Source organism: Ochlerotatus camptorhynchus, unplaced genomic scaffold, assembly GCF_037179485.1.
Source record: "Ochlerotatus camptorhynchus isolate MF236.1 unplaced genomic scaffold, CSIRO-AGI_Acam_v1.1 ptg000435l, whole genome shotgun sequence".
In the NCBI taxonomy this organism is placed as follows: Eukaryota; Metazoa; Arthropoda; class Insecta; order Diptera; family Culicidae; genus Ochlerotatus; species Ochlerotatus camptorhynchus.
In genome coordinates, this window is record NW_027040921.1 from 518,314 (window position 1) to 544,113 (window position 25,800).

Below are 25,800 nucleotides of genomic sequence, written 5' to 3' on the forward strand. Positions count from 1 at the left end.
ACGATGGCACTCGTAGTCGTTTTTCAGTTCACGTTGAAGGTGGTAACGTCCTCGAATGGTTCTGCAAACATCGTCCGCTCATTGATCGAAAGAAGCATATAAGCCTGCCGGAAGTGGAGTCAAAACCTGCCATGAATGGCAACCCTGTATCGATTAGCCAATAAACTGCTGACGGATTTGATGCACAGTAATTTCTTCTATCTGTTCGACTTAACGGCCATAGCGTTGAATATGACCATTCCGGGTGGAGCCAAATTTTAGCCGCTTATCAAAGATCAAAACGTCGGGTACCTAATGATAAACCTAGGTTTGATAATGATAATTTTATTGTACTGCTTTTGTTTTAATTACAACTTTAATTTTTATTTGAAAACAATAATATTAAGCATTAAACGAAAAACAAGCAGAAAATACATTCCCTCTAATAAACCGTATGTATGCATTGCAAGCATATTTCGATTTTATACTATTGCAGGCATAAATCATTTTTATACTAAGTCTGTATTCTCTCCCTTTATACCGACCTTTGCGTCGACACGGAGAGTTGCGATTTAGCGTAACTTTTATACTATTTAGCTTTCAATATTTTTTGAGTGTACAATCCATCCAGCGCGAGCAATTGGAATAATGTTGCCCCAATCCGTGTCCGTTCGCCAAAAGTCTTGAATATGATGCTGTATTTTACCTGCAATAGAACTGCCAGCGTTAAAGGTAACGTTAGACGATTTCCTGCAGAAGACTACGAGATCATTCGGTCTGGACAATGGTTCGCCTGGGGCGGGATCGAAAGTCAACTGTCAATTCTGTTTTCAGTAGTAGTAAACAAAGCAGTAACCATAGTTATGAGTACGATTGGCATAACTCAGCAGTGCTGCCGTTTATATAATATTGTTTGAGTTACATTTGTCAACGTGTGCTCTACGTGCCAAAAAGTGTGCCGTGCTGTGTTTCGGCATAATGTGCAGAGTTGATTACCCCTTGCTCTTAGTGGATATTTAGAGGGATGGCAACTTTTCCCTATGGCCCAACTGCCCCAGTTTCCCCGATTAATATTACTTTGATTTTCCTACTGTCGGGTATGTTCTGGATCTATCCAACCACCTAAGGTTATTATTCTGCGGTACCAAATCCTTGATTCTACCCTGAGTACAGTACAGACTGTGATTTATTTTCTAACCCACTTGTGCTATAAATCGAAAATATCTATAATGACCATGAAAAACTTAAGCCATTAATCCTCCGTTTTCTCGCTTTTCCGCTTTTTCCAGCTGCTCAGGATGAGGAAACGGCCTCGGTTGCCCTGTCGGATACGGCCCCGCGCACCCGTGCTACCTACATTGAGGATGGCGGCTACGGTACCACCAACCTTCCGCCGGATCTGCTTGCCTTCCCTAGTACACGCTTTCCCCAGTCGCCCTCGATCCAGAGCTCGATGTCCAACATCCACGACGGGCGGATATACGGCAAATCGCCCCTCTCCAGTCCCATCTACCAGCACAGTCCCGGCCTTCTGGGTGCCAGCGCAAGCGGCCAAGTTCCGGCTGGATTTCGAACGCTTCAACATCCGAAAACCGGACGGACGATAGCGATCGCAACGCAACGATCCAATTCGCCCTTCACGGCGGCACCGCTCATCTACCCGCAGGTGGTCATGAAGCAAGGCTACGTCACCATTCCACGGAAACCGCGCACACCCAGTTGGAGCCCATCGATCAATTCGACTGCGACGACGGCGGAACTGCTGCCACCCACGAGCCCAACGTCCACCGGAGAGCTGCCAGCCGCGACGGAACCGGTATACGACAATCTCGGCCTCCGGACGACGGCGTCCGGCAACTCGACGCTTAAGCTGAATAAATCGTCCAGCAAAGCGAGCTCCAGCAGTACGTACAGTATGAAGAATCGACCACTTCCAGCAACTCCCGGTGGACAGACAGCCATGCCGGCGACGCACAACAACTCCACCGGTAGCAACTACGAATCGATCCCCGAGGTGGGAGGACAATCAGCGACGACTTCGCCATCGACGACGATAGCGGGTCTCGAGTCGATCTACGGTAGGACCACCGGCGGCAGCACCAGCAGTAGGAGCAAAGTGCCACCCCGGCCACCACCGAAGCCTAAAAAGAAGCCCAGCCTAGCGGGAATGAACCTGGTGGTTGGGGGAACGCCCGGATCGTCAAGCGGGTTGGCCAGCACCAGCAGTACCAGTCCACTGTTTGCGGACGAAGGAGACGACGGGACGGAAGTTTAGCTGCTCCTTCGGCGAAACGACGATGTGTGGTGTGGCGCAATAAACGACGACGACGACGACGACGACGAAAACGACCGTTTTTCCTTATAGGGAACGACCGGTCGGTAGTGTGAGTAGCTTTTAAAGATTCTTATATTATATATTCAAATAGTATATTCGGTGAAACATAGTTAATAGTTATTTTTTCTACTCTATTTGAACGTACATTGAGAGAGGTAGGTGGGTGGTAGGCAGGTGCGCAGTTTGTGAGCGAAGCAAGAGAGGGAGAAAGAGAGAGAGAGGAGTAAAATGATGAACTTTAGTGTATATTGAAAAAAAAAAAAACAATTAAGAAGAATCTTTATGAAATCGAGAAATAGCATTAAAAGTGTACTATTATGTTTTTATAAGAAAACTGACAGAAAGCAACGTATAAAAAGTGAAAATCAAAAGTTTTGAACTATAGGGCTAATGTTGCTAGTGTGTAAGGGTAGTTAATAAACAAAAGTGGAACGAACGTGTTGAAGTGATCCGACGAATAGCTATTTATTTTACTGAAGGCATGTGGCGTTGATTGGGAGCTTCAGCTGGAATATCGAACAAAGTCCTAATGAGAACGACACTGCAGCATAATTCCTATTCTGGGTTGAAGAAAAAAAAGATCCTAATCTGATGGAAATTTCCAAACCGCCCCGTTTTTCCGACAGCTTAATTTGAATGCTTTTGCTGCAACGCAGCTTTCACCCCCCCCCACCTCGACAAATAATTTTAAATTTCAAATTCGAATCAGACCAAGCGAAGGCCTTCTTTTCTTAATTAATTTTATGCTTCCGCTCGGTGAGCGCGCTTCGCCTTTTCCTTTGCTTTCGTTCTTTTAGCGCTGCTGGTGTAAAGTTATTACCTCGGCACCCGCTGCCCGTCCGTCAGCTCTCGCTAGGCCAAAGCCAACCGGCGCGGCAGCGTGGTGTAGTGGTACAAACGCGTCCGGCGAGTGTTTTTCTTGTCATTATCTGGTCTGTGAGTGCCTGCTAAGGCTGGCTGGAAGCTTAATATCCAAGTGCGCGCGCTATAGGGATGGGGTGGAAATCCGGCGTCGTCGAGGACGAGGACGACAGTCAAAAACCGGAATGAAGTAATATTTTAATGAAGATTAAAATTATGGAAACAGAAGATTTCATTTTTTGGCTCGGCCAGGTCCCAGCATGGGGGTGGTAATTGTTCTAGAGTTTCACGCTTTTTTCCCCTGGTGTTTTGTCTTGATTGAATATTTCAAGCTGAACATTGCATTAGATCCTAAGTAACATTGACAGATTCTCTTCGTCGACTTTCTCTTTGCATCCTCATGGCCATGTTAAGACATTTCCATGTATTTTCAGCACACAGATCGATAAAAGAAGTTTTTATCTAGCATCTAATACGCCAAACACAAGAAACGGATATGTGCTCAAGTTATTAACGAAAGAGAAAGTCGACGAAGAGAATCGATCAATGTTATTTAGGACCTAATGTCATGTTCAGCTAGATTTGTTGTTGTGCGGATCAGAGTAATGCCCTAACGAGTTGAGCTTGTTATGGATTCTTTTTTATTTGTAAAATCAGAAGGAGCGAGGAGCCATTTTTAATTTACCTACACAGCTTCCTCCAGTTTTATGTTCAATGTGATGGAGACGCAGGGTTGTTCAAGCCCTACTGCTCAGTGCGGTCTATATGTTACGAGATTCTGGCATAGACGTGGGCAAAAACGGGTCATTTTTGGAGAGTTTAGCATTTAGGGTACTGGCCCCCTGCGCTTTGGTCAGATAGCGTATAGGGCGTCGTTGTGCCAATTTGGTCGTGGCACATTTCGAGTATGAGAGAGTGCCAAGAGCCTGAGTAAAATGCAAGTACTTTCGATGATTACCCGTAGTTGTTACAATGAAGATATACACCCATATTCTCGTTTATGTCTGGGCGTGTTTGCCATACGGAAACATATTTGTTTTGATTTTTTTTGTGGTAGATGGGTTTCGGGCGTGGATATGGGTGATAATATTAAATTTACGTTAGGATAACGTTGAAAAATTGAGCAATGTATCGCTTCAGTTTGAGAAGCACTTCACTTCGCACCCGATGAACCATTCTAACGGTCCACACTACCGTGCAGGCACCGTGTGTTGGCAGGGTCCAATATTGGACAGTTTGATATTTATAAAGTAGCATCAGTTAAAACTGTATTTTTGAGCTTTTTCTCTATACATTCTTAGGTTTTTCTTAGCAGACTATCATGTTGATGTATGCTGATTCAAAGAGTAAATGGGATTAACATTGAGCTGTCCATAGTTGGGCGTTGTTGAACTTATTGTTGTTTATTGTTTATTGAAAAATTCAACTGACAATTACTGTCTAAATGAATAAAACTTAAACTAAATAGTTACGATCAACGGTACAGAAAAGGCCAAGTAGCCGGTGACAAAACACGTCAGCTGATACATTGAAGTCGAACATATAAAAAAAGTTGTTGAATTGCCGGCTGATTGCTCGAATTGGCTCGTGTTGTGTATAATTCCGGCTCCGTGGTTCCAAAAACAGAAAGTCGCGTTGACGAAGAGACCTCTCAGGGGCATACATATTTAGCTGTGACAGCAGTGTTGGGCAGTCAATGTCACCTGTAAGCAGCTTTCCAGCGAACATAGCTTGAGCGACCGTCCGTCTCACCTCTAATGGCTCGATTCCCAGGAGACGGCAACGCTCCTCGTACGGTGGCAATTTCTTTGGGTCACGCCAGTTGAGGAAACGAAGAGCATATTTCACAAACTTGCGTTGAACGGATTCAATTCTAGTGATCCAGCTAGCATGGAAAGGGCACCAAACAACTGAACTTGACTCCAATAAGGATCGCACAAGCGAGCAGTAAAGTGACCTGAGACATAGCGGGTCACGAATCTCGTCGGCAATTTTGAAAATAAAGCCCAATTGTCGATTAGCTCTGGAGATGATGTCATTGTAGTGGATTCTGAAAGTGAGTCTACAGTCCAAGGTAACGCCGAGATCCTTTATGTGCTCTACACGAGCAAGACAGCGTCCATAGAGAACATAGTCAAACATGATTGGTTCGATTTTTCGGTGATAGGAAATAATGTTACATTTTTCTATACGCAGTATCGACTTGCCATCCTGAATCCATGCATCGCAGACAGTTAGAAGTGAACTGCACCAGGTTCGTGGACACGGAGCGCTTCAGGTAGAAACCGTGTTGTTCTGTATCGATATAATTTTTGCAGCGTACGAACAGAGCACCATTTATGATATCTCGAACAGTTTTGAGCAGGCACACAGGGAGGTGATTCCACGATAATTGATGACATTCCGTTTATCTCCTTTTTTGTGCACTGGGAACAGATAAGAAAGTTTCCAGCGGCAGGGGAACCCACATTGCTGTGCCGAGAGATTGAATAGCCTCGCAAGTGGAAGGCAGAGATTGGCTACACAACGTTTTAGAACTGATGACGGAATGCCGTCAGGTCCGGAGGCGAACGAGAGCTTCAGTTTGCGTGTTGCGGCTATCACCATGTCTTCTGAAATGCGCGGAATAACGAAACTAAACACATCACGTGGCATCCCAACAGCAGCATCCAGCACTAGTGTTGGCGAAGCGGAGAAATCGTTGAACACTTGCTTGAAATGACGAGCAAACAAGTCGCATTTTTCTCTTTCACTATTAGCCGAGTCATTCCCGAGAAACATGGAACAAGGCAACCCGGATTCCTTCCGTTTGGAGTTGACAAACGTCCAAAAACTTTTCGGATTCGTGCGAAGGTTCGCTTCCGTGCGTCTCACGTGTCGATTATAGGGAAAACGATTGTAATTTCGATAACTACGACTCGCAAAATTGAACAGTCGTTTGTAGTACGGCGAGCGAGATTTACAATACTTTCGGAGGGCGGCAGAGCGTTGACGTTTTAGCACGCGTAGGCGTGGGTTAGACCATGCAGGCTTTAGCGGAGGTCGTCGAGCTGGGACAATGCAGAAAATAGCATTTTCCAGTGCAGCACTGAAAAAACCCACTGCATCATTCACGCTAGCGGCAGTTTCGATAAATTGCCAATCAATTTCCGCAAGCGCATTGTTCAATGCAACATAATCGGCCCGGCGAAAGTCCAAAGAGTAGCACTCAGATGACGGCGTAAAAAGAATCGGCGCAGGTAAACTAAATGACACGACGAGAGCGGGATGATCGGCATCTAGATCAATCAGTGCCTCGACCGGCAAGAAAACAGAAGTGCCTGGTAGTGCGGAATCATTTGCCAGGACAAGATCTAGCAAACGTCCATTTCGGTTCGGAAAAGTATTCACTTGTGCGAACCCGTAAAAGTTAAAACCGTCCAAAAGAGGACAGCAAGCAACCGGCATATGCGAAAGCAGTGGATCAATTAATGGTGTGCCACTGTCTGTAAAGCGCAAAGCGCCACTGCAGACCAGCTTGATTGTAGTCACCAAATACGAAAGCGGGAGAGCAGGATGCTCGTGCAGTCGTTTTTGCGGTCGGGAGACAGGAAGATTGCGCCTACACTAAGCTTGCTTTGTGGAAGTTCTACGACAATCCACAGCTGTTCCAGTTGACTGGATATGGGTGACGTACTTATGTAGCTGGCTAGTCTAGTAGATACTGCAATCAGGACTCCGCCACCGCGCGATTTTTGACTGTTTAGGGCAGACCGGTCAGTTCTGAAGACGGAATAGAGTGACCCGAAAAGTTGCGATGAGTAAATTCGGTCGTCCAGCCACGTTTCCGTCAGCACAATCAAATCATATTCGGCCTCCGCAACAGCCAGGAAAAACGAGTCGATTTTAGTCCTCAGCCCACGCACGTTTTGGTAGTAGATCCGGAGACCATTCGAGGAGCAATCACGGGAACTAGAAATCGAAAGGACATCAGGTACCGAAAGCTCGGAATCGCTAAAATACTCGCCTGAGGACTGGGTCGGGAGGTTCGGGAGGCTCGGAAGCTTCCTCAGTGCCTGTTTTAGGGTGTCCCGGATCCGAGGAAGAGCAGGTGGCGGCATAAACCTGCTGGTAGTTGGCAGGACGGATGCATGGACATGATGTGGCTACTGTGGAGATCGCAGAACCGGAAACACAGCTAGAAGTTGAAGCGGTATCAGGCAAAGGAGAAGCTGAATCGTCAATATACTTGCCAGTAATAGCTGGTTGGAAGACCCCCGACCTACATCTACACTCAGGGCCGAGACGACTATGTAGAGCGCTGGCTGGAATAAGTGCGACTGAGGCAGAGAAATCAGGGGCTTCCACGATGCGTCTCGGTGGTGGTCCAGAAGCAATAAAGGTAGGTAGGCATTATTCTTGGAAATCGTGTAAACATCATGAAGCGTTGCACTGGAACACGGAAACTGATCAGGCAAATGACTGTAACTAATGTATGCATACTTGCCTGACGACGATGCTTGGGAGACCTCACCACCGAACTCGACCGCAGGTCCTTGCACAACATTTTATGTGAATAGCCAAGTAATCATACAATCACAAAATAACTTTAAATGTAGGTTCAGAGTGAGACAATGTTACTGAGATATGCTTAGTTGAAGAGAATCGATCAAAGCAGATAGGACCCTTTGAAATGTTCATCGAGATATCATTACTGCTTTCCACTTCTGACATAGCGTTATCATTCGGTCTGTTGATCGCTTGTCATTTGGAGATCTTTTCAATTCCTTGGGGATGATCTGTTTTTCTATCGACGTCGGGTGGAGGTGGGGATGATATGGGGGATCGGCATCAGAAACGACGGAGTGACGTTGATATTGTAGGGTTCCATCAGTTTTGTCGAGCTTGCACTCAAAAAATTCCACACGTTTGATTGAAGTGTTTAAACACTTCGACAGTGAGCATTCATAAGGGCGTATACGCGATGATCGATTCTCTTGTAGAATTTGTTCAATGTAGAGTTGTAACAGGTTGTATTGGCTATCAAAAGCAACAACAAACACACCGACAAACGTCAAATCTAGAGAGTTATTAACAAAAGAGAAAATCGATGAAGATAATCGATCATCGCGTATACGCCCTTATGAATGCTCACTGCTGACTTGATTTTGTGAATGCACAATCACATTTACATTAAGTGTATTTCACCTTGGTTCAATGTGTTATATACGTTCATTTCTAGTGTTTCAAACTTTGAAATGTTGAAAATCTTCAAGTGTATTGCATATTGGATCACCCTACTGTTCAAAACAGATGGATTTAAAGTGTTTTGCATTTCAATGCGATGTGAATTGCTTGCTTAGAAAGGTAAACATCGAAAACAAGAGTTGTGACTTTATCCTATCAACCCGTCTCTTAAAAGGTGATACGGTCAAAATTTGGACAAGGGAAAACGCGTGTAAATCGGTGAAATCGTTTATTTAAAAAAATCAAATTAAATTTCTTTTTCAAGTTCAATTAGTATAAAATTCAGGAAAAATATTCAGTTAGGTTTCCGCTTTTCCAAATCCGAATTGCCGGGCCTTACGCTTGACCCCTGCCATCAGATTTTGTACAGCCACCTTGTCCACCTTCTTCGCCGCAGAAAGCCAGTTTGCCTTGAACTGCTGCTCGCCCTTAGCAGTTGTTTTGGTCTTCTTTAGGTTCCGCTTGACAATAGCCCAGTATTTCTCAAACACTTTAATTACATTTGTAACGGTTGATTTGGCAACTTTTAGCGATTTTGCCAACTTTGCGTGCGAGTAGCTCGGATTTTCGCGATGCGCGAGCAAAATTTTGATACGCTGCTCTTCTTGCTTGGACGGCATTTTGACAACTGAAGAGTGAATTCCAAAATCAAAATAGGAGCAACATTCTACACACACACACCTTCAAAATGAGGGGTGTTCAGGTTTTTTAAATGCAAAATTGAAAGAAATACGTCAAGTTGATATTGACCAAATTTTGACCGTATCACCCTTTATATGAGAACAACCGTGGCAAAATAAGATTGGCAGCAGCACACCCCAACAGTCCACGATCGAATCCCAAATCAGACCCATTAAAAAGATATGTGAAAGCTCTGGCCTCATGCAGTTTTGTTTATATATTTGTGGATTCATTTTTAGAGTCGGTAAAGTAGAACATTGTAGAATATTGAACTATGATGTGCAAAACTATTGGTATCACCATATGAGGCATATAGAATCCAAGTGTGTCACAATTTTAATCCATAGTGTTCAGGCATGGTTCATAGCATAAAATTCACAAAAGCGCAAAATTAAATGTGAGCCACATGATGATGACGTGTGGAATTTTTTGAGTGTGAAACACTACAGGAAAAAGGGCCTATCTGCTTTGATCGATTCTCTTCATCCACTTTCTCTTTCGTTAATAACTCAGCTGCAACAACATTCCTTGATGTATTTGATGATTTGGACAATAGATAAAAACCTCCATTATCATGCTATGTGTCAAAAATAGCACGAAAACTGTTTGCACAGCCGTGGTTATCAAAAGAGAAGGTCGATGAAGAGAATCGATCAAAGCAGATAGGCCCTTTTTCCAGCTCTGTATAGTTGCTTGCGTGGGTGTCCGGACCTTCTACTTCGGTTTCGCAGCTTGCAGGCCATTTTCGGTTGAGTTTGTCGAATGTAAACAAGAAGGAAAAAAAAAGACACGCTAAAAATTGTTTACCCAGATTATGTATTGTTGAAATCGAGGGGTTCCTACCTTCCGACCAAGTTTGTAAGGTGATCGGTAATCAAAAATTACCACATAATTATTAAAATAATTAGTGAATTTTGAATTACTCAGTAATTTCAATACAATGAAAATAATTGTGGGTTATGGCTAATTTCAGTAATTCCATAAAATTTAATTTTATAATTAATTAAATATTTCAGTGCTAACATTTGAAAACGGCACAAAAGCCATTTGTAAACAAATGGTTTGTGGGCCCTTTACTCACTATTTGAAGTACACCCACGCGACACAACAGCAACATCGGGTAGGGGAAATTTTCCCCTTCCTGACGATGCTGTTGGTTTGCGTGGGCGTTCTTCGGGTAGCGAGTAAAGGGCCCACAAACCATTTGTTTACAAATGGCTTTTGCGCCGTTTTCAAATGTTAGCACTGATTTGTACCCATTTATTATGTCACGCTACATTCAGGAAAAATTACCTACCCCTCTACCCCTTTCGTTACGTTTTTCCTATAATAATGCACAATGCATTGCTTGTCACCATAAACCCGCCTACACTGAACCAAAACATCATCCTGGCATCGAATGATTATTGCCTTATTCAAGCCCTATAACTATTATCAGATGATTTTGAGATGATTGTCATTCGATTTATCATCTGTTGGAATATGAGCAAATCAAATGACAATCATCCATATAATGAATGATTTTAGATCGATTTGCGAAAACCAGAGTAGACATAAATCAAACATAAAATCATGTATTATTTTCAACAAATTATTAAATGAAATTTTTTGATCGAATTGGGTTCTTTAAGGGTATTGAGGTAAATGCATATTCGTAATCTGCATTAAAAATGGAATCCAAACCCAAAATTTCATCAATTTTGGTACACTGGAACTATTTTAAATAAGTACGATTACATTTGCAAAAATCACCTTATTAGCGCCCCTCGGTGTCACTTTGTATGGGAGCGAGCTGAAATGAAGTTATTATTTTGCTTTAAATCTTGATTTGAAAATCAAGATGAATGTGTGTGTGTTCGAAAAAAATATCGCTGTGCTCAGAAAACGAAGCTCTTTCAGATGATATATAAAAACCGATATATTTTTCAAAATTAGAGAACCCAATTGCGGATAAAAATGCGGGTTGCTATGGAGCCTGGAAAATAATGGGAAAACTTCAAAAGTCTCATCGTGGCCTCGTTAGTAAACTGGTCGACCACGACGTTCTGGATGATCCAGTAGCGCTGACCGTTCCGAATGATGACATTCTTGAACATTAACATTGAACATGTGGGTTAGCAAAATGATACGTATTCTTACATCTGAGCATTTCAATTCCCTAATAAAAATTGTATGGTTAATTTGCTTAACGACGTGTTCTGGGTATCATCCAAACCATTTGTGGAATAGTTCAATGATTTGGGTTATCGTTCGTTTATGGTTATTTTTTATTAGGGTTCTCAACTATATACAACTTTGGATTCAAGCTTTCACATAACGTGTGTTGCCATTTTTCTTCGATTATAAAATACTTTATAGTTGAAATCAAAGGATTTTAGTTATGGGACTATCTCAAATGATATTCCATGTGTTTCCATACTGAATGTTTTTCACCAATCAATGTTTCCGAATACAAAATCATCCGACTGATTTTGTCATACTGTTTTCACAAACATTGAAATTGGATGCAACTGAATGATGTTTCATTCTATAAATGGAGGGTGATTTGGTTCAGTGTAGTAAACAATAACCACAAAAGAGAGCTTACCGACGTATTCGGGGTATAATCCAAACCATTTGTGGGAAAGTTTACCTATTCGGGATACAGTTCGTTTATGGTTTTTGTTTATTAGACCACCCTTCCCCTCGCCATCACCCCTTAGGGCGATAATCGAGATTTGATTGCCAATTAACCACTTCATTCGAGCAGCTAAAATGACGTTTACTACCACTCGAACTTTGAAATAAAACATTATTTTGAGATTTTTTCTTCTAGAGCCTCGAGAAAAGTAGCCAACATTTGTGCGTTTCATAAAAAAATAGAAATTAGTTTGTCCAGTTTTGTGAAATCGCTGGTAGAAAGTCACGCCAAAACTGCTTGACAAAGTGGTCAATTATGTTGACATTCGCATCAGCGCGCGTAAAAAATGTCCAAATTAATTCAAAACAAAACAAAAGTAACAGATGAGTCTTGCTATACTGAAATACTGTACTTACAGTAATACTTTCGAATTCCGATTTTTCAATAAAACTTTTTTTAAACTAATATATCAATTGATTTTAACATGATAACAGTTTTGTTTTTTGCTGTGCAGCTCATTTTTATTAATCGAGCTTGGATTTCATCATTTCCATCATCATCATCTCAAACAATTCCATCTCTAGAAACAATGTCAATCATTGAATACTTGAGTAATTCCTAAAATTATTCAAGTAATGTTAGTTATTTCGGTAATCGAGAGAAATAAAAGTTATTTCAAAGTAATAAAGTAATTTTAATTAATTGACAAAATAATCAGAGTAATTTTTGGTAACCTGGCTGGCACTGACCGGTTATTAACGCTGGTAGAAACCCCTCAGTTGAAATAAACATGGGTTTGAATTTAATTCAAACATACATTTTTTTTTTTTGGTTGAAAACACGTTTTTAATTTACTTTGAACTATTCATATTTTTTATATAATAAACATATATATTTTTGATTTAAATGAACATTTATCATATCTCTAGATATGATTCTATCCAGATAGAAAGTAAATGTCTTCGGCAAAGTTGTTCAGGAAGTCAAGATATTTTCGATGGTGAACAGTAGTTCAGCATTTTCTCACTACGCGGCGCTAGTAAACACGTGCAATTCTCGCATACCCAACAAACAATTTGAGCTGATTAATAGCTGAATAAGCTATTTTTAGCTGAAGAAGCATAATTTTGCCTGAATAAGCTCTTATTCAACTGTCAATGTTTGTTGGGTATACAATAATAGCTCGAGATCTTGAACAGCTACTCTCATAAGATTTGACACATTTTCACTGGCCAATTTCCACTCAGACGTAGACTTGAAATTTATGAGTCAAATGAATAGTATGTGAACTATGCGTCCGACACATATATATCATTTGTCACACTGCAAAAATTCATGTGTTTGTGTAGAAATTTATTGTCTTGGACAAAGTTGTTCAGGGGGCCAAGGCCTTTTGGCCGGTGGACAGTAATTCAATTAATTATGCTCGCCCAGCCCAGTGGCAGGTGCGTAGGCAACATTGTTAAACCGTGACAGCGGGCCCAGCACAGCAAAATAAATTATTTGAGCCCGGGACATGCTGCCTACTGTCAAACGCTGCTGTTGGTATAGGGTTTGTCACTGGCCTGTGCTCGCTAGTCAAAAAATAAACACATAAATAATGCTCGCGTAACATTTGAAAAGGGCATATCAACTTTTGTAAAAATATTGCTAGGTCCTTTTCACGATAACCGAAGTACGCTCACGCATACCAAAAGCACTATCGGGAAGGGGAGAATTTCCCCTAACCGATGGTGTTGTTAATTAGCGTCAGTGTATTCGGTACGTGCGAAAAGGGCTCAACAAATTGTGTGTACAAAAGTTGATAGGCCCGTTTCAAATGTTACGCGAGTATTATTCATGTGTTCATTTTCAGTAAACAGGCCCCGCTGTTGTGTCACTTTAAATCGAGTGAGTAAACTCAAACCCATCCGTGCACTCGTCCATATAGACGAGTGCACGGATGGATTTGAGTTCACTCGCTCGACAAAATGTGACACAACATCGGGGCCCTGTTTACTTAAAATGAACACATAAATAATGAAGAGCAAAGCTCTTCATAAAGGGATTCCGTTAAGAGGTTCGACAAATTAAAAGGATTAAACATAAATAATACTCGCACAACATTTGAAACAATAGAGCAAGCTGCGATTAATTGTAAAATATCCATCCCGGCAACCTGGTATTTCTGACACCTTGAATGTTTTGGTTTGAAATCGCAAGGATAAATCGGATTGAGGATGGTGTTTTATGTTCATAAGATAATAAAAGCCCTGTGTTTTAGGGTTTTATAATGCCTTCAAAGGCAGACTAGAAACCTAGCCTTTCGTGATGTGAAAAGCAACGGTCTATCAGCGGTCGGAAAGAGTTGGAACCGGTGGGGAACATTATTGGAGACCGACTATAGAAGATGATTAATAGACTTCTGTAGTTTGTTTTGTGTGAGTTGCAGCATTATTTAAACTAAGGGTCCTAGTGAGGTCTGATTAACTGCCTCTTTCTCTTGAGCCCACTCTAGAACCTACATTTCGTATTTAGATCTATAAGTTCCTCTGGTAAATTCAATTAGAGGGTGTTCCTTAATATACAGTCAAACAGCACGTAATGTTGTGAATTACTTCAATGACAGTTGTCCAGCAGTGCTCCCATTTTATTTACAACAATCCAATGCCTACCAGATTGTGCCGAGGGTATGCCAAAGGTACGCCAATGGATGTGCCCGAGCTGTGCCGAATCCAAATTCGGCACAATGTGCTGAGTGACTTACCCCTTGGTGTGGTTACACATGGCTTTTATGTGTACACATATTGGGGCTTATTACGGATGTCACTTCACGGTGAAAACTTGTCACTTGTCGTCACGGTGAATTGATTCCTATTTGATTTGAACCGTAAACACGGCTCTTATTCTGAGTATCACTTGCTTATCATCGTGTGGTGACACCCGTAATAAGGCCAATTAAGTATGTGTCCGACACACACATATCATTTGTTGATCACATTGCAAAAATTCATGTGTGGGAGTCCCACATTGACATTTTATCAGTGTAAGAAAATTCTATTACAGCGAAACACGTTATTTTAATTGATTTCTTCACCAGTTAGTCGTCTGTCACTTTGATTTAGGCGATACATCGTTAATATTGACTGCAAGATTTGCGATGCTTCCATTGTTCTGAAACTCGATACCAGCAAATCTGTTCTGAGAAATTTTAGCCAGACTCATTTGAATGGGATTTCATTGACATTACCACGGTAGCGTACCATTACTTTACAACCGAATGCATCAAGCTTCCAGATATTCAAAATATATAAAAGGATTTCGACCGCAGCTCTATTTTCAGCGAGCTATTTTCAACAAACCACTCTGTAAAACACAATTACCCTGAAGGGATTGTTCTGAATTGCATGTGTCCGTTCCAACCCACACCACCTGTACGAGATCACACCGCACAAACCTGATGCAGAATCAGACAGATGGTAAATAAAAAGCAGATAAAATCTGCATCAAAATCCTATCAATCGAAACACAAATAAACGACACTTGTTCAAATAGAAGCCTCTCGCTTTCCATTGGATGAACCGTATGCATTTTCCAGCTAAGCGACTACTCATCCCCACATGCCAGCAAATTTCATTATTTTATTTCATTGGAATGCATCGGGCGGTGCGTGGCTGAGAATTAATTTAGTTTTAGGTAAATAAAAACGGTAATAACACAAAAAGAGTGCCAATCGACTGAGAACCGACGAGGAAGGTGACATTTTAGTGCAGGAAAGAAAGGAAGGAAGGTATAATAATAAATGTAAAACAAACAAAAGTAACACTGTATAAAGGAGTATTTAAAAAAAACAAAATAAAGCAAAACTGGCAGTCTCTGGTAGGAATAATGACGGTAATGACCGAGTGGCAAACGAAGCGAGGGTGGAATAAAGTTTTTAAAAACACGTTGGTTAGGTAAATCTCTATTTATACAAAAGAAAAACAGAACTAAAACTGAAAAGCAAACAGAGAGAGCAAATGAAAAACTCGGACTGCTTCAGCCCCAGAAAAGGACAAACTCTAACGAACGCCGGGTTATTCAGTTTCTCATTAGCCTCACCCTCGGACCATTGCTTCAGATGGGTTCTTGCATCCGTAGAGTATATATTTTTTTTTCAATGTTCTTGGCACTAATTAAAAACTCCGGTTAAATTCAAAACACACACATTAAACAATAACAAACGGGCTAGAAAAGTGGCAGCTAGACAGACGTACTAATGAGAAAGCTGGCAGTAGGCAGGCGGCGACTGTTGGGATCAAAGGAACCGTTGCTTTTCATCTACTGTCTTTTTGTTCGCCATGTTTTGCAAAGTGAAACCCTGAATGGAATGCATGACAAGTGAACCGTAAGTGGTGAGTTTTCCTATTACTTTTATTTAAGATATTGTAAAACAATTCGATTATCTTTTACGTACACATCTACACACAGACACGCGCGTTAAATACATTCAAAAGTCGACAGAAGAAAACCAAGAAAAAGCTATTAAGAAAATCGAAAAAAAAAAGAAAAAGATAACGGAGCCACGCCCCCGTGATTCAAGATCAAGTGTACTTGTAGTCTCGTAAGCCGGATGATCCAGAAAGATTTATGAAATCGAAAAACTCGCAGAAGCGATGAAGCGATATACATAGGAGCAAACACATACCTACTATTATGTAATTGATTAAATTTCTATTTTAATCCTGTTTTTCGTCGCTAGGTTATTGCTGATTTTACTCTTCTCTCGAAACTATAAAGGGCGTGAGTGAGGTCGAGAATTTACATAAATGTACGTACGAGCGAGTTGTTGAATATGAATGACCATTCCCTCATTCACAACGTTTACACACACACAAACACAGCAAAAAAATATATAAATACAAATCTTACTGTGCGCTGAATGGAACCGGTGAATGAATGAAATAAAAACTAATTGAATCAAAAAACAAAACGTGAACTGTTGGCTTTTATTCTGAACGTGATGACATCTCTTCAAAACAATGGACTAGGGATGTGATTAACTTAGTTTAGAAAACCGTTCGTCAATGTGACAAAATTGTGGAGGCGTTTGGTTATTGATAAAGTCTGGTCCATTTAGAATCCGATCACAAACCAGGTATCTCTCGGGATTGATTTGACGTAAGAAAAATGTAAGTAGTTTCCGGGCGAATTTATCGGCGACAACAAACTTGAATCTGCTGGGGACATCACCCCGTGCTGTTACCAAATAAAACATTTGTCCGGGAACCTGCCTGAAAGCCAACTTGACATAGGTCGTCCATGAGAAGGCATCCTCTGTACTTCGTTAGAACCCGATCCTTCAACTTCCGGGTGCGTGTTCTGGCTACTAGATTCTGATAGGTGGAATGGCCAAAGGTTACGCAGCGGACACAATTCCGATGAAACAAGCGGAGACCGCAAGACTTTCGGACGCGTGAAAAACTCTCGAGTATGTAGTGTAAGTAATCTACTAAAAGTTAAACTGATTTATTTTATTTCAGCTACATTTCAATTACGAATTAAATTTATGCTTGGCATCGGATTTTGCATTGAATAGTGGGGTCGACAATATTCAAAATAATTACATTGTCCATATGAATGTGATTATTTTGCTTTGAGGATCGCTTCTGATTTTGTCAATTTTAGGTTGAATAATTAAGCCCTGGTGAATATCAACAAGCGCTTATTCGTTGATGTACGCAATAAAAAGTTCTCATATCTAATCGAAATGCTCTTGCACTTGACTAAGTCTGTCATGCGGCACTACGAATCGAAGAGATTTGCGTTTTAAAACAAAGTGATTTGTCGTTGAAAAATATGTATGTACTGTAGAACACCTCTGAATAAAAATGATCATCATTTGAATTGGCACCACTGTTTTCATCAATTGAATTTGATTAGTTTTGCTTTTGAAAGCAAATGTCAAAAACGCACATGCTAAACATTACTCGCAAAGATGGCAAGTCAACAACAAATGGAGTCAAGTGAGAGAAGCGATAATTCTTCATAATCACCCGAAATAATTTGCGTGAGTATCATGAAATTAATGCTGTATTCAATAATAGTGTATTATAAGACCTCTATTACAAAACATTGTCAAACTTATCAAATTTATTGCTCAATATCTCGTCTTGCTTCTACTACAAGCTGGGGCCTGGCTGGCGGCCATGTTTCTGGTGCTTTCATCTGCTCTTGTCTTTCTGCTTACAACACGATTTTGCGTCCCTTTCGTTCATGTATACGTCAGGCGGGCCGTATTTAAATAAGGCCCGTGATCTTGCCTACTGTCAAACGTATAGGATTGATATGGGGTTGCCAGTCTCCTGACTGCAAGCCTTACAATGTTGTTCAATGTTACTTGGAAACATGTTATCGGGGTACACGGCACGAAAATCAATTATTTTATCCATGTATATAACCTTATACATTCCATAAAACAAATGGATAAAAGGTATATGTGACCGTTTATACATTTCATTTGACACATGATCTTCATTAACTGTTGCAAGGCGTCTGCTTATTAGTTGACTTATACATTTTATGAATAATCAGCAATAGAAATTTTCCAAAAGGTATAAGGAGATTTCTATCCGTGTAGTAATATGATACATATTCTGAATAACATATAACGAGGCTAGCAGTATGAACAAGGTAATATAGTTATTTAAACCCATTTTCAGCAAACATGAAATCCAACGATAAATTTATTAAAGTGATAGATTGTTAATATCAATATGGTTGACATTTAGAGTTCAAAGCACACCACATCAACAACGATGTGCAATACAATCTAGAATGAAGTGATTTTCTGTTGATTTCATCGTGTTTCGATCTCTTCCAAAGGCTTTGCACATCGAATTGCAATGTTTAGCAAGTAGTGAAAATTCAACAGCAAATAACTTTACATGAGCATGATGTTTTTTTACAGTGTATGTTGGGGAACCGAATTACTTCCGCCTTCGATGTCGACCAGTGCTCCCCAACACTCGCCGGTGAAGTTAGGGAAAACAAAGGGCCAGCTATTCCCGGTGCTGGGTAAATATCTTCCTTGTTCTCCGTGGAAGAGCTTCTTCTATTTTTACACCAATTAACAAGTACTCCGATTTACTACAACAGGTTTACAAGCACTACATTTATTAAAAACAACTAATTAAAACACATTTATTTCTTAAACTCTAACATTGTTTTTCTTATTCCTAACACACAAAACAGATTAAAATTGCCCGCGCGCAGACTCCACACACGGTCGGTGGTCTGTAGATTTCTACCGTATACAATAAAATAGGTCATCGTCTGACCGCGATCGCTACCTATGCGATGTTTTCGCTCGGGTCCATGAGAGTGACCGCTCCTGTTCTCGCTCCTGAATTGCTCACCACTACAAGCGAAACGATCTAATCCCTCTCGTCTGGCTTGATCGATGACCATCTATCCTCTGCTCGGTGTGTAGATGAGAACACAATAAGCGATGCTGCAAACTCGTTGGAAGTAGGTCACAATTCACAATTGTGCATAGCCAGTACGAGGATGTAGCTAGGTTGGGCTGATGATGTAGTCTCAAACAGTGTATAATGAACTCATTTGTATACAGAGCTGGAAAAAGGGCCTATCTGCTTTGATCGATTCTCTTCATCGACTTTCTCTTTTGATAACCACGGCTATGCAAACAGTTTTCGAGCTATTTTCGCCACAAAAAATGATAAAGGAGGTTTTTATATATCGTCCAAATCGTCAAATACAACAGGGAATGTTGTTGCAGCTGAGTTGTTAACGAAAGATAAAGTCGATGAAGAGAATCGATCAAAGCAGATAAGCCCCTTTTTCCAGCTCTGTGTAGATTTCAAGCTGAACATTGAATTAGGTCCTACACTCAAAAAAATGTACACGTCTGATTCAAATGTTTGAACTCTTGATTTCTCAAATGCACATCCACATTGATTTTCAGGGATTTCCACATTGGATCAAAGTGTTGTTCTAGTGCTTTACACTTTGGATTGATGAAAAATCCCACTCCATCAATTCAAGTGTATTTCACGTTGAATCCAATTGAATAACTTATGAAACCACACCACTGTTCAAAACAAATCGCTTTCAAGTGATTAACATTTCAATACGATGCGAAATACTTGTTTCTCAAAGGTAAACAAGAATATATTTTTTCCACCTGTCAACTTCATCCTAAATCAAGTAAAAATGGCGTTGCCATGGGAAACAGCTGCACCGTATGCAAATTACACAATTCCCGAAGATTATGCTCGAAGAACATTTACGTGGATAGCAGGGCCAAGAGTGATTTTCTTGCTAGATAAAATTTCCGAAGGAGATCATTACCTACCGAAGAAAAACCAGTGATAAAGGAAGATGATTATGCATTGTGGCCCGGTGTTTCGAGTTGATATAGGTTCAGTGAAGTGTTGATTGACAAGGAGAGGTAATCATATGATATGCATGAAATTATTTTATCTGATTTATTTTCGGATTGTTTGCAGTGATGGAGTTATACATGAATTCTCTTCAGAAAAATTGATTCCGGAGGATATTCTGAGAGCCATGTCTATCGAGCTAGAAACTTAATCGAAAAGGTGAGTAACTTCTATTGTACTGCCAATAGCATTAAAATCTTATCAGCATTCTCTTTTCAGAATTATCCTTACAGTAAACCTCTTTACTTAAATTGGGTCACGAATGGCTCCTGTACGGATGACTGGCATCGAGATTGAGCTGGGGAAAGCAGCAATAGAATATTAATGTGTAAAATTTTTAAATAAAATTGAAATTTGTTTAACAAATTTGTGTTAAACAAAATAGTTAAAACCCAACACATACTAATCCGATATGATTGACATCACACTTACAAGTGTAGAGCGTTTGATAATTATGTGTCAGATTTTTTAATTAAAAAAACGGGACATATGGAATCCGCGTGTGTCGCAAGCGTTTTTATAGTGATAAGAAATAGTTTATATCAAAACATTCACACTTGAAATGGATGTGTTTGCCAAATTGCGCAAATTTAGATGTGAAACACATGTGAGTGACGTGTTATTTTTTATGAGTGTAAGTAACATTGACAGATCCATGTTAAAACATTCCCAGCTATTTTAAGCACAAAGATCGATAGAAGAAGCATCTAATACGACAAACATAACAAAAAACGGTTCTGTGCTCAAGTTATGAACGAAAGAGAAAGTCAATGAAGAGAATCGATCAATCTTACTTAGGACCTAATGCAATGTTGAGCTTGATTTGTTCTTTTCGCTCGTACACTCAAAAATATTACAAAACGAATATAGTTTAAATTTTATACCTTTTATGGTTTTTCAAAATTTATACATTGGTTCGATTGAAATTTTCGTCGAAATTATACTAAGTCCGAATAATGGAGTGGAATTCGATCAGTGTTTACTAAAATGACAGGAAAAATAACATTTGGATTCTCTTCGCAGCTTCGCGCTTGTGAAGAGCTTTGTTCCGGCGGATTTCAACTGCGCTTGTGATCTGCTGGGCAGCTAGACTGCGTGAGCTCGTGAGCACGAGTTCATCTTAATGAACATCGAAATGGTAAGTATTTTTTAAATAATATTCATAAAAAATAAAATAATTAAAAAGAGAAAATTTTTATTTCTATTTGAAAACAATAATATTTACCATAAATAAAATAAAGAAGCGAAAAAGACATTCTCTCAATTAAACCGTATCTATGCATAGTAAGTATATTTCGATTTTATACTATGGCACGCATAAACCATTTTTATACTAAGTTTGCATTCTCTCCCTTTATACTGACCTTTGCGTCGGTACGGAGAGTTGCGATTTAGCCTCGGATTTAGCGTAACTTTTATAATATTTAGATTTCAATATTTTTTGAGTGTACGTGACAGCGAAGATTTTAAAAACAAACGCAATTCATCTACATTGGGTTAAACCGTTACTCCTATCGTATAATCACAAACGAAGTGACAGACGGAGCGGCTCGAAAACTTTGGTGACTAACCTGCTATTGCAATTTTTCAGTGTACCACATGGCAACAACCACTACTACTGGATTGTACCACATGGCAACACTAATACTAGATTGAACTAGCATTTTCACCAAATGTACTAGAATGTTCTGGTTCTATCTCTTTCACTCTACTCAAAACTGAAATGCATAAAAAAATGAAAAAATGATACGCACTCTTTGCACACTGTCAAAGAATCATTGTACACAAAATCAACTTCGTTCAAATCAAAACAAAAAAAAACTAACCCATCTGGTGGATGATGGCACAAGCTTCCAAGAAAATTCTGTTACAGTGAACCACATTATTTAAATGGATTTCTTCGCCAGTTAGTCGTATGTCACTTCGTTTGTGGTAAAACACCGATTATCATTAAACAGCGCGGATGGTTGAATTTCATCCAGCACATCTTGAAACGTGCTCGACATCATAATTTCTTCCAAGATTCCCACCGGTAATCAAATTCTGGGAGAAAAATACCCCAATTACCATTCCTGAGAATGCCAGCAGTTCCTCATGATCAAGTTGATACAAACATATAAGTTTTCAAAGCCCGTCTTGGAAATTACAGCTTTGCTTAGTGTTGTTAATCAGTGCTTAGTTTTAAAATGCAGGTGCTTTAAAATTATAGAGAAAAGAAAAGGGGGATATCATAAATTATAAATGTGTCACTAACAGTATGCTATGCTGCTATGTTGCAAGGGATATAAGTCAATAAAGCTCCATTGAATGATTTAACAAAGTTAAATTTTTAATATGAAGGAACAGCGTCCGGTGGTATTCAATTTATTAGTGCTGATGACCCGATGATCCTGATAAAAACTGTTCTCCTAAGGGTTTGTTTTTAATTGTTATCCTGAACGACAAAGGTCATCCTTCCTTTTACCAGATCCTGCCTTTCTCTTGTAATTTTTACTACTACCCGATGATGAAAACAACTCCTCGTGGCTCAGCAGCGTCCTTCAAGTGCTACACCGTAAAGGCTTGGGACCGCTATGTCCTTCAGTTTAGTTCTAGGGCGATGGTTTTGTTGCTGCGGCTGCCTAAACGCTGAAAGCATAAACAAAAATAATATGCGTTTTAAGTATCGAAAATCGATGTCTGCACCATACTCACCATTAAACCCGGACTGGATGGAGACAAATGCTCCGATAGCCGATGCCACGTTTGTTTGTTTGCTTGCAGTGAACAGCGAAGATAATCTGACATTTTCAGCGTTGTGCACAACCAACCCGGGGGCAACTTGACAAGTCCAGTACATTTCCAGTGTACCCCGAAAATTTGATGCTGGTGGTTCTGTCAAACTCACAAATTTCAGAAGTGTTATCTGAATAGGGCGAATGCAGATATGATGTACAGTAAATAAAATACTGAACATAAAAACAGATAGCCTCATCTGTTTCTTGAAACTTCAAGTTGGTGGGGAACAATGTTAATGAAACGGACGGGTGTAACAAAAGACAATCACTGAAATTTATTCTTTTTAGAAGCTCATTATGAATATCTTTTGTTGAGAGACACTTATTTTAATTTATTTTATTTATTTCTTCATGTTTAAATGGATATATGAAATGTTAGTGCTCACAAAGCAAACCTGCTACTCACCGCGAATAAGAATCAATTTTGTATTTTTTTTTTCACCCTCAATAGAAAGATGGGGAAGTAAACTCTTTTTATTGATACGGCTTTTTATTGCAAGTCTTCACCGCACAAGTATGCTCAGAAACATTATTCTCAAGACTGATAATATTCAAGAGCAAAATATAATAGAATTAACCAATGTGTTTTTATTTCTATTTGATTATATAAGAAAAACTTCCATCAATCTGTTCCAATTTGATTGGATTTATTTCATTTCACCACGAAAATCATAAATCGCTCTTTTCACATGGCATTCTTGCTTGTTGTTTGACATCCACACATGGTGAAACAAAAAGTTGCCTTTTTGGTGAAGGGCAGTCCCTTTGTTTACGTTGTGTGGCGACATCTACTATTTGCAAGTGGGTACGTGAAACTAATAGCGAATTTGTTTATTATTCAGTTCCAACCTGGATCGGGTATCAAGATTGGGTCTGCTTGTTTTCTGACAAACGTCAGTTGGATCGTTTGTTTTTAAAACCCAACTCAGGTTGAGGTTCGCACTGGCAAAAAGTTCGGTTTCGCACTGGGTTGGAACTGGTTCCGACCCCGATAATAAACGAATTCGCTATAAGATTTTCTGTCACCTTGTCGGGGACTTGTGCACAACGGTCCATGGACATTATGGTTGCCAGTCAGCATCATTTTTCGCTTGTCGTTTTGACAGCCAGGTCGACACATAGAAACACCCAGAAACACACAAGAAACACAATCAGCACAGACACAAAGTGGCAGAGTGACTTACCCCCTGTTGCAAACTATTAGGTTTTGCACCGTCGGGGTTAACCTCAATCTAATGACAGTTCAGTGGTACCAACAATCAATACGAAACTAACGATTTTAAATTGGCTCGATACTTGACTAGCCTATTGGTCCCAAGCAAACGATTAACGTACCCTATTCTAGTCGAAATTCTAGTACTACGCAATGTTTGTTTTGATTCGCTATGAAAGTTTGACAGATAAAATGAGGGGTTATTGGTTCTTCCTATGTTTCGAGGGGTGAATCGATTAGCTTGGGACCGAAGAGAGTACCAGAGCTGAGCCAAAAAGTTGAGCACGTTATTTCGGGACCTTCTGGTCTTAGAGTTACCTCTATGGTGGTACTGTTTACGTGGACTTAGTCGAATTTTTCTTGGGTAGATTTTCTCGAGAATTTTTCAGACTGCAGTGAGATGTAAACCGCACTTCTGCATTGTCCATGAGCAACATGCTTTCACCGCGCTGTTCCTCGACAACTTCAAGTTAAAATTCGGAAATTATAAAATATTTTTACTTTCGAGAAAACGACAAGTGCTTGTAAACAGTACCACTGAACTGTCAAACAGGTTCAGCCGATTAACACTGAGTTCATTTATGACGTCACGCTGCAGTACCTAATTAGGTTCTGCAGCGTGACGTCACAAATGAACTTAGTGTTAAACGGCTGAACCTTTTTGACAGTTTAGTGGTACTGTTTACAAGCACTTAGTCGTTTTTTCAAAAAAATATATTTTAAAATTTCCGAATTTTAACTTGAAAATTGTTGAGGAAATGCGTGGTGAAAGGATGTTGCTCGTGGACATTGCAAAAGTGTGGTTTACAGCTCACTGCAATCTGAAAAATGATCCAGAAAATCTACCCAAGAAAAAATCGACTAAGTCCACGTAAACAGTACCACTGAACTGTCATCAGATTGAGGTTAACCCCGACGGTGCAAAACCTAATAGCCCGCAGGCGAGTAGATGACGCCGATATCGATCTAGGCGTTCATTCAGGACGACGCTACTCAGGCTGTGAACCATTTGCCGAGTTAAATTTAACTCGTGGTTAAAAGTGAAATTTCGAAAGTTATTCTTGATGTTAGAAAATCCCTGTGCTGTCGATCGACCGGTTTTCGAGAAGAACTCAGCCACGGTTTTTTTTTTTTTCCTTTGGTTTGTTTTCAGTCGATCTTGTTTTCCGTGCTGAGTACCAATGCTACCGACGCCAGGAAGGCAGCTCCCACACCTGGACCCTACCTATCGACCCATCAACTCATGAACCGGGGACCAACGGCTTTACTTCCCATCCGAAGGAAGGCGTGATCAGAGATGTTATGCCTCAGAACATCCCGGCGGCGCCGACTGGGATTGAACCCAGGCCTGCTGGGGTGAGAGGTAATCATGCTAACCACGGTTGTCAACATTTAACTTCTTGTCTGTCAGAAATAACCCCGCTCGGATAGCAGGGTTAATCGATAACTTTCCATCTGTCAAATTGTAACTAAAAGTTAAAATAATCCACCAAATGGTTCAGAGCCTCAGTCGTCAGTCACATGTGCACACGGACAATATAAAAAAGAGCTCTTTGTACTTACAGGCCTGTTGTCGTACTTCTTACTGCTGCGCGCATTGCCCTGGGGGGGGGGGGATGTGCTGTCAAATCAGCTTACTGATCATTCTTGTATGAAACTGGCTCCAAACGTAAACAATCGCTGTA

General features: G+C 40.3%; 1 protein-coding gene across 2 annotated transcripts in view; it reads left to right on the forward strand.

The window, feature by feature from the left end:
• kek5 (kekkon 5) overlaps positions 1–2,853 on the forward strand; it is a 482,945-nt gene extending 480,092 nt beyond the window's left edge. For both annotated transcript variants that reach the window (XM_065234711.1, XM_065234710.1), the window contains one exon: positions 1,269–2,853. In XM_065234711.1, coding sequence (XP_065090783.1) covers positions 1,269–2,254 — 986 coding nt within the window. In that variant the 3' untranslated portion in view covers positions 2,255–2,853. The remainder of the gene's footprint in view (positions 1–1,268) is intronic.
• Positions 2,854–25,800: the final 22,947 nt, after the last annotated feature.